General features: G+C 36.5%; 1 protein-coding gene across 12 annotated transcripts in view; it reads left to right on the plus strand.

Moving 5' to 3' along the window:
• The window catches only part of PARD3 (par-3 family cell polarity regulator), a 441795-nt gene that overhangs the window by 427778 nt on the left and 3812 nt on the right, over positions 1–10205 (plus strand). For all 12 annotated transcript variants that reach the window (XM_064395692.1, XM_064396060.1, XM_064395762.1 and 9 more), the window contains one exon: positions 7995–8122. In XM_064395692.1, the coding sequence (XP_064251762.1) occupies positions 7995–8122 (128 nt within the window). The remainder of the gene's footprint in view (positions 1–7994; positions 8123–10205) is intronic.

Raw genomic sequence — 10205 nt, forward strand, 5'->3', positions numbered from 1 at the left:
GTCAGCTTGGCTTTTATTATATGTTCTTGTAATGAACAAGAAGAGAATTATTTGGATGACAGACTGATTACCTTAGGAATGGAATAATTTCCTAAATTCTGGGTCAGAACATTGACCTTTCTATTTTCTCTTTTTCAAACAAATGGTATCTCTCTGTTTACTCCCCTTCTACAGATCATGCAAATGAGCTCAAAGTGACTAATTCAGCTTAATGTATTAATATTAGTTCTGAAGCTTATTGTTGCTTTTGTAGGAGCTGTTCTGTTGTTAAATACATAGGTGACCAAATGTTTTATTTTAGATAAGTACTTTAAAAAAAAGTAAAAAAGTTGCCCAAAGTCTATTTGACTTATAATTTTATTTTTCCATCGTGTATTCCAGCCTTTCAAGATCACAGTGCTTGGAAAGGATAAAGGAATGATCTCATCCATTTCAGCACTTCACAGTCATTTCAGTTTTAAAGAGCCATAATCCTGTTTTTTAAGGAGTGTGTTGTACTACTTTAACATGTTAGTCTAAAATGATGGACTTTCTTGAGACAACCTCTCAAAACAGATCCAGATGTGTTATTAAATACCGATGACACCAAAAAAATGCAGAATTGGTTTACAGTACACGTGTAGGAAAATACTTAGATACATTCATCAGTGTCTTTTCAGTCTTCTCCATCTGTGAGCTGTTGGTTCCAAACCACAGCAGTGCAAAGTGCAACTGTACGTGGGCCATTGTTGAAAAGAGTGTTTTCACCTGAGGGAGATGGGTTGTGCAGCCTGCATAAACAAAAGGCTTTGCATACAGAGAAGCCTCTGAGCCACAAGACAGCAGCCAACTCTGACCTGGTTTGGATAGAAAGAGAGGAAAAACCCATCCTTGGAGAAGTGTGTGCTACGAGGTGATAAGTAGTTTGCATTTCTCATTACAGAGCGGATGGGATGGCTGAGGATAGGGAATGAAGTGCTGATGTGATGGGGGACTGTTGGAAGTATAAATGAGCATGGAGTTTGCAGTGGAAGTAATGGATGCTGATGGAAATCTGGCAGCTCTGAGGATGTTCAGAGGAGCTCAATTCTTGAGAAACCCACTAATATATTATAGAAATGGTCCTGTAAACCTCACCAACTCCAATTCCTCCCAGAATATTTATGGCCTGTGACCCAGGAGTCCATTTACCTGTGACAGATACCTTCAGTCTCCTCCCTGGGTGGGAGGCAGCTCTCATTCCATGGAGCACAGCTGGTTCTGTGCCTGGGGTGCCTGGCCCATCCCTTCCTGCTGAGGCCCATCAGGTGAAGGTCATTTCTCTGTAGCTGAGCAATGCAACAGCACTGGACTTTTTGCCCCACCGTGTTTGTCCTGGCAGTAAACAAAGTACTTGACTGCCTGCGTCAAGTTCAACAGCACCAGGCAGCTTAACAGACACAAAAAGTGATAGTGCTGGAATGAGATGACACTGTCTATTAAGCAGCATAACATTTCTGCTCAAGGCCATTTGAATGACACACTGTTAGGGTTTAAATAACTGCCTAAATGTTGCAACATCGAGCCTTCTCTAAAATTCACTGGTTCTGTAAGCTGAGTCAAAGCATTATGGAAGGGATTTTTGCATTTGTTTATTTTAGGATGACTTTCATCATAGCATTTCTTTTTTTTCTTTTATGTGGTGCTTTTTATGTGTTTGTATTTCAAAAAGTGAGGTACAAGAGGCTTTCAAGGGCAACACTATAGGCCTGATGTTGCATGGGAAAAAAAAGATAAAAATAACATAAAATTTAATTAATCCATTTTAATCCTGCTGGTGTTAATTCCAGTCAAAGTGCAGAAATGTGTATCTGGACATGCAGAATTGCATGGAATTACAGTGTGTCTGCTAATATTTAAGGCCCTTGATGTTGCTATGGCACTTTTATACTAATGAGGATTCTTTTGGGGCTGATTTTTCTGTTTTGTACCAAAGCTGAGCCTCTGTTTTCTGTGCTTTTCTGGATTGTGTTAGGTCTGCTGAGGCTTACCTTGTATCAGTTCCAGACTTTGGGGGACTTTGTTGTAATTTGTTCCACATCTTGTATTTTTGCCTAGTCACATCTCGATTAACAGACACACACCCACCCCTTCAACAACAAAACCACAGCTCTGTAGCACAGAATGCCATGGGAGTGAACAATCCAATTTTAAAAAAGAACATTTTAAATCCATGGAAAACACTACAGCTGCTTGCCAGTCCTGTTTCTGGAAGCACATCAGTGATCCAAAAAAGCCCACAAAAGATGCTTGAGGGACAAAAGTTGGTGCTTTATTTCATCATATTCAATACAATAATTAGTGCTGAAAATGGGAGGTGGCAAATTCCATTCACTAATACATTCATCTCCAGTCATCCTGGATCTGTTTAAATGACAGGAAAATCTGCTGTTGAGAGAGCAGCTCAGCAAAATGTACTCTAAATATTTAGGAGTCAAATAAAAATATGCTTGATTTTCTAAAGATAACAGCTAGCTGGGTCATAATATATACACTACCTGACTTGGCTGAGTATAGCTTAATTAAATGCACAAATTTGTGAAAAATAATTACATGATTTTCATAGAGGAAAGACTCCAGGAGTCCTAATATATGTATACATGGCTGGTTAACTGAAGGTTCAGAAGGGCTGGGGTTTTGTTCTGCTTGGGTGTTTTCTGTTGTTTGTTGGTGTGTAGGACTCGTCTCTATAGAAAAAAATCCTTTTTTTCTGTCTAATATATTTATTTCTTATCCCTGTAGTCAAGTCCTTGACCTTCTCAAAGCCATACTAAATTTTAAATAGTCTAAAATTCTTTAGGAAACATTTTTATTGCTATAACTTTGACCATAGCATATTAATATTACCTGAAAAAAATGAATAACAGACTTTATTCAATGTAAACATTCTAAAGTTTATATCAGTCTGTAAATTATGTAGAATTACTCAACACATTAATGAGAAAGAGAGGTATTGTAATAATTCTTTCTATTATTAATCCATTTCAAGCATCTATTTTAGGATATTTTATGCAATATATTAGGCAATATCTAACAGAGTATTGCAGTAGACAAAAACCTTAGAAGCTAAATTGCAGTTTCTCCTATCCCACAATATCTTTCAGAGAGGAAACCAAAATTATTATAATAACTTTTAGGAAAGTGTGTCCATAGGTGATTTCTCTTTACCTGTGTGGTTAATATCCATTTTAAATCTGCAAAGGATTTAATAAAACACTAGCATTTTTTGCTATGGTTTAGGCTCTAACTTTAACATCTTTTTATTTTTAACATTTTTTTACCCACTAGCTTTAATCTACTGATATATTTGAAATAAAAAAAATAAGATATAAGATTTTAAAATTAAATTAAGTCATTTTAGTTAGTAAACAAATGTTTATAGCTCACAGGCATACAGTGAGCATAAATACCTCAAGCAGAATTTCAGGGCTTAGTGGTTTGTTTCTGCCATACTGAAGATTTTCCTTCTGCTGCTCCTAGTACAGAACAGAAATCATTGTTCTATTCTGCTCAGCTTCCTACATGTACACCATAGAAAGGCACAGAAAGGGATGGGATTTTCTTATTACATGTTGTTTGAGTTAATACATGCACCTGTCGGCAATTTTTAAAAGACATGCTGCTATATGTTCTGTTCACCATAGCAACATAAACACAAAGATGGAAGTAAAAATAGTTTTCAAGGACATCTCCCAGAGACACTGAATGTTTTTTATCATTCTGAATTTTGATATACACAGTTACTGGATTGTCTGTCATCTGTGCCAAGTATTTTTACACATAAAGCAGGCAAGGTCATTTAATCTTATCTATTTCTAATTAGTGCTGCACTATGAGAACCACAGACTTTTGGGGGCCATTGTGCCTGCCAAGTTCCCAGGTGAACTTGAAACTTGGTTAAACACAGACCTTAATCTGAAAAAAAAACCCCAAACAAACAAACAAACAAACAAAAAAAACCCCAAAAAAACCCCAAAACAACAAAATACCCCACATTATTTTAATAAAATAGTGGTCTTTTTTAATAGCTGGGAAAATACTAAATTGCTCCTTTAATAATCTCCTTGTTAACTATTTCTTTATCAAGCCAAAGAGTTATCTCCCAGCCTGTTCCTGTGGCTCTAGGCTGTCAGGTAGGTATGTCAGTGTCACTGGTAGATCTCCTGTCTCCTGAACTGGTTGGGTCTCCCTGAAAAGCCATGGCCCCATGATGTCCTCTCTGTAATTCAGTGGCAGCTTTGATCTGTGCCATTCCTGAGGGATCCCTGCTGCCACCATGCAGCACTACCCAGTGTGGGTAGAAATGCCACTGTGCAGGGACAGAGGCTGTGTGGGCAGCCCCTGGGATAGGTAGGAAAAGAGAAGAGGGACCTTTGTCCCTAAAATATGCTGCCCTGGACTGCTGATAATGGTCACTGCAACTTGAAGCATGAGGGTTACATGTTCTGTTACAGAGATACTCTCTGTAACATGAAAAAATGTTTGCATTAAGTGAGAAGGTAGAAACTTTAAACTTTGCAGCCCTGGTTTTAAATTAATGCATCTTTGGGAAGAGAGCTGTGTAATTTCATCTATCTTAAATGCTAAATGTTGTTTAACAATGCTGAATGCACTATCATTGCCACTTAAATGTATTGTGGAAGACATGAACATACATTTATTTGTATAACTCAGCCTTGGTTGTTATTGTGGCCTTGACCACATCCTAATTTAAAAGGTCAGTGCTTGTCATACATCTCACTGCAAGCAAGGCCAGAGTTCTTATCAATCTCTTCTGTGAGGACTGAGTTGTTGCCAGCTTTGTTGGATGGTTTCAGGTTGTTATAATTGTACTTAGCCTTGTGTTGATATCAGTGTTATAATTGCTGTGTTACGTGTGTTCCTTGTACGTGTTTTTTTTGCTCTGGAGAAAGATCTGAAAATAGTGCAACATTTTCTTCTTAATTTTCTCCATTTTATACTAACATAAATGGGCTAGATATTTATATAGATGTGTGTTTAAGAATGTATTTTATTAAAATATATGTGCATAAAAGCATACTACGAGAACTGAGACAAAATTACCAATTAGTTTTTGTAGAGCAAAGCTACTAATTATATAAATATTTTTGTTTAGTTACTTTAATCAACAGCACATTGAAAAGTCATATCACTGTATAGAGATTTGCATTTTTACTGAGAAAATTGAGGGTCCAAAATGGATTATATTAAATCTCTATATCATCATAACCATATATCAAGGGCATTCACAATGGTATCACTGAGGTTTTGAATGAAAAGTTTTGAAAGAAAAGCCTTTTCATTAATAAGATGGTTAAATGTACCTGTCTATGTGTATGTATGTTATGATATGGAATATATGCTTGCATACAAAGGGAAGATTTTTGTGTCTCATTGACATATTTTTGGATACTTTAATTGAGATAATAGATTCAATTATATGAACAGCTTATTGTAGATGTGAACAACATTCAGACTAAATACATGTCCTTTCCAGATTAGCTAAGTATTGCAAATCCTTTTAGTTTAACAGGGCATACCTTCAGTAAATCAGATAATGGATTTGAGATGTTTGCCTTTAGACCCATCAAATTATAAACGTCGCCCATTAGATGAAATTCTTTCTGAACTGCAGAGAATCCAGACCAGACTCCTCAGATCCTGTCATTCTGGCCATGCACTACAGCAGGCAGACAGGAGTGACAGCTCCGGCCTCTATTGAACCATTGGTTCTTCAGTGCATTAAAAAGAAATATTTCTGAAGTTACATTTTGATCTTTGTCCACTCGTACTCCATTATGACTTTCAAAGCCTCTGTCACTTTACTGCAGGCTTTTGTGGTAACTCCTCTCTCTGCACGTGTGTGTGCCTTCTAGGTGGTGCATTTTATTGTCCTGTATAAACCTAAACTGAGCAGCAGCTCAATCCTATCTCCACCTTTTTGGTGATTGAACCATTCTCTGTACTGTCAAATTCTTTAATCCCTTATATTTACAGCCAACTGAAAAAAGTGAAACTGTTTTCAAATAAAGAGAAGCAATTCTGATTTCATGTCTTATCTGTGATAACTACTTTCTCACATATGACATAATGTAGCTGCAAGCTTTCCAATGTTGTTGATGTGAAACCCATGAAATTAGGAGATTGGCTGTAAAATCTTAGTTTAAATGTTTTTATTCTTTATCGGAAAGTTGATATGGGAACTTCTCAGTTTCCCTCTGGTTTGCTGTAAGTTGCTTATAACCACACAGGAGAGGATTCACAAATAAACCCTACGATTTTCAGGTAATCACTCCCTTCCATAAGCTGAGCCCTTCAATAAAATACCAAATGTCAGAAGACTCTCAATAAAGTCAAGAAAGTTAGAAATGTTGACATATGCAATAACTGAAACGCTGCTCTGTATGTGTAGCCCTTATTTAATATAGTAGGAAATCTCTGTGGGGGTTGTTGGTTTGGACATACATATGTACAGCTTATTCATCTCTAAGAAAATTTCCCACAAGGCTGACACATGATTCTGTTTTCTCAATTTGTTGCTTCATCTTACCATTCCTAAAGCATTTCTTCATTAGAAATGCTGTTTTACTGAGGTTTTTACACAGTAAAAAGTAACCTATTCTAAAATAGACATTACTGTTGCATTCAGGATTCTCTTAAATGAGTTCACTGTTATTCGTAGTCTGTGCTTTCACATTCTGATTCCTTCAGCCAGAAATCTTCTTATAATGGGAAAATTGTGTCTGTTAAATTCAGACCTGAGACTGATTCTGTCTGAAGTGCATTGTCATTGACAACAAATTTCCAAAAGTTGTACACCTGTTTAAAACTTGTTGTTTCTGGCTACCTGCAGGTACATGACAATAGTAAGACACATCACAAATGACAACTCTAGTTTCTAAAACTTGTCCTCTATGTGCAAAGCTTTTGGAAAGCCTTTTCTCTTGCATATATATGTGAGCCATTAAGATCTCTTTCTGCTGCAGAAATTATAATGGAAAAAAACAAGAGATGTTTGTTTCGAGGAAAAGCAGAGATAAAAAGACAAAACATCCTTTTAAAAGTAGGTCTGAGAGAAGCTGTTTCAGTTCCAGGCTCAGACAAGTGGTTATGGTCCCTAACCTTCCTATACCTAAACTTATATATTTTGAATAGTACTGGTAATTTTAAGGAGGAAAAAGAAATGCTCTGTTTCTTATTAGTAAAACAATAAGAAAAGCCCATAGCATTCTTTGATTTTTGTGACACTTTATTTTGCAAAATGAAATCACAAAATCTGAAGAAAGTGATAGGTATCTCTATAAAAGTAAACTTTTCCATGTTCCAAAGTTTGAATCCAGCCATTCTGTCAGATCTTGTAATACTCTCTGTTCCCAGAAAGACCATCCATTTTCACTTATCTTAGTACTGGCTTCAACGTTTCAAATTGTCCCTTCATTAAAATCCTACTCAAAGATATAGGAGTGGTCATCGTCCACAAGAGACTTGCTAAATTTATCTATTTGATCATATTGAACCAGAAAATTTTTCCCAGCCTCTAGGCCGACTGAAAAATAGAATGGTTCCACTAAGGCAGAGCATCACTTGAGCATTTTGGTGAGGTTCAGAGGAGCTGCTGTGCTCCTTCCCCTCGCAAATCCTTAGAGAGGTGTGGAACTTAGCATTATCATGGCTAGGCCAACTCAGAATCTGAAAATCTATTTCACTGATTTAATTTACATTACAGTGTTGCCATAAAAGCATAACCCATTCTGGATGATTCTTTGCTCATACATCTCAGAAACAGTAGGTCAGAAACAGAATTTGTGGCACAGGCCACTGTTACGGGTCAGAATTTTCCCTAATTATTGGGCAAGAGTTGCTTGAACAGCAAGTTAAAATGAATAACGCTGTATTTGTACAATAGCAACTTAAATGAGAGCTCTTTTGTGGGTGTTTTTCTGCTTTGTTTAAGACACTTTCATTTTGTTTTGTAGCCAAACACCAAGACGTACTCACAGAGCGGCAGGCACTCGGTGTCAGTGGAGGTCCAAATGCAGCGGCAGCGGCAGGAGGAACGGGAGAGCTTCCAGCAAGCCCAGCGCCAGTACAGCTCCTTGCCCAGGTATGGGAACTTCTGAAGCTGTTTGTGCCTGGGAGCCTGCAGCTAATTTCATTTGTGGAGGAAAATGTCATACCTTGTGCAGACACTTTTGTTCAGCATTGATATCAGGTGGAATGTATTCACTGTGGAAGAGGCATAGAATTTCTTAAGTGAGAGCATGTGGTAGCTGAGAATTGCTTCAGAGAATTTCTTCAGAGCTGATTTCAGGGGAATTTGATGACATTCAACACCCAATAGAATTGAAATATTAAAACAAACCTATTCTTTGTGGGACACCATCCAGTTTAATTTTCTGCAATTACAAAAGTCTCCTGAGCATGACATGAGGTGTCCCATTTTGATATGTCAGATGATTTTTTTTTCTCTTGCCTAATTCCTTAGTGGGTAGAAATTCTATCTTTGAGAGATGTTACTATCGAAAAAATTAAAAGGGAAAAAATTTCAAAACCTCCCACAAAAAAATATGGAACTGAGAAAATTATCCAAGAAACCAAAGGTCTTCAAGTTTTCATACACACATTTTTAAAATAGATATAGAATGCTGAAAATTATTCAGTTTTTTGTGTAAACAAACCTACATTTTTTTTAAATAGTAGGTGTTTTAAAGGACTAGTTGTTTGGGAAAAATGGCTTTTACTTGATATTTAGTTTTAAGAATTAATAGAAGTTTAGCTATCTTGTATCACAAATTAACTCTCATAGTTAAGCATTATGCAAATAGTCTTTGCATTTTAAAATATCAGCAATGATTGAATGGAGAATAATTTACACCAGAGCTTGGTGTCAAATTGCTTTCCAATAAGGCTGCATTATTTTTCATGACTTGTGTGGAAATGGTGTGGAAAAAAAAAATGTTGTGACAAGATATGTTTTACCAGGTATATTATAACTCTTTGTTTGGAAACAAAATAAGCCTTATAGGAAAGTTATCTAGCCATGAACTCTTATCTTAGCAGTATCTTTGAAAATAAAATGGTTTCAGATTTTCAAATACTTTAACGCCTTTCAGTGTAAAATTTTTCGGTTAAGTTTGGAAGGTGGGAAAGGGAAATGTAAAGTTCCTGTGTTTTCTGAGATCGTTAGTTTCTCATCTTGAAAATCTTTATAAACCCTCTACTTTTTTTCTCTGCCTTCCTTTGGAGGTGACCACACCTATTAATGCCATATTGTTTCTCCTGAGAAATTCTCTTTCAGTTGTGCTAGCTCCACTCAGCCATGTTCATTTATAGTTTTAAAACTATGATTCTTTAAACTTGCTTCCCCTGTTCACAATTGCTGGTAGCATTTAAAAATTGGAATAAGTTGCTGTGCTGTTCAGTGGCAGAAATTAAAAACTCTAAGGTGAAAATTAATCTACAAGAAAATTAATCAACAAGAAGTATGAAAAATAGATCATAGAACAGCTCATAGAAAGGCTTGTTTTGAAAAGAGTTACTGAGAAGTTTACTCAAGGTGGTTTTCAACATGAGAAATGGCTAGCAATCTAGCAATGCATGTTACTGTGTAATTAATGATAATTTAATGGATTAGTTTGAGCTCTCTGGGTGTTTCAGCTGTGCTGAGAGCAGACAGAACTGCAGGGCTAACGTTCAGCACTGTAAATACCACAATACTCCTATAACAACCTGGGGCATGGAGTTCTCCAGCTTTACAAACTGTTCCTAACACTGTGACTGATCTTTAAAGAAATCTTACTGTTACTCTGAAAACTGGGTCCCAAGCTTAATGTTGCAACCATGACTGTGTAATGATTGAAGTTTGTACACTGGCTTGAGCTTTGTTGCCTTTCATCCTGTGAATTCTCTAAGTGCCTCCTATTTTTTCCCCTTTGCACATTCAAATCTTTAGTACTAAAGGCAAATAAACTCTTGAGTCAATTTTAAAGGAACTTCCCAGAAAAACAGGGAAAGTGTGCCAACTAATTTTGAACGAGTACCAGAAAACAGTCAGTAAATTAAATTGGTTCAACTAGTCATCCTCTTGTCCCATGTGAAATTGTAAGAACAAGGTTTGACTCCATGTTAATTTTGTATTACTTAAAATTTATCTTGCTCTAGATCAGGAACCTGACAGTTTCGTAGCC

This window comes from Passer domesticus, chromosome 1 (assembly GCF_036417665.1).
Source record: "Passer domesticus isolate bPasDom1 chromosome 1, bPasDom1.hap1, whole genome shotgun sequence".
Lineage (NCBI taxonomy): Eukaryota > Metazoa > Chordata > Aves > Passeriformes > Passeridae > Passer > Passer domesticus.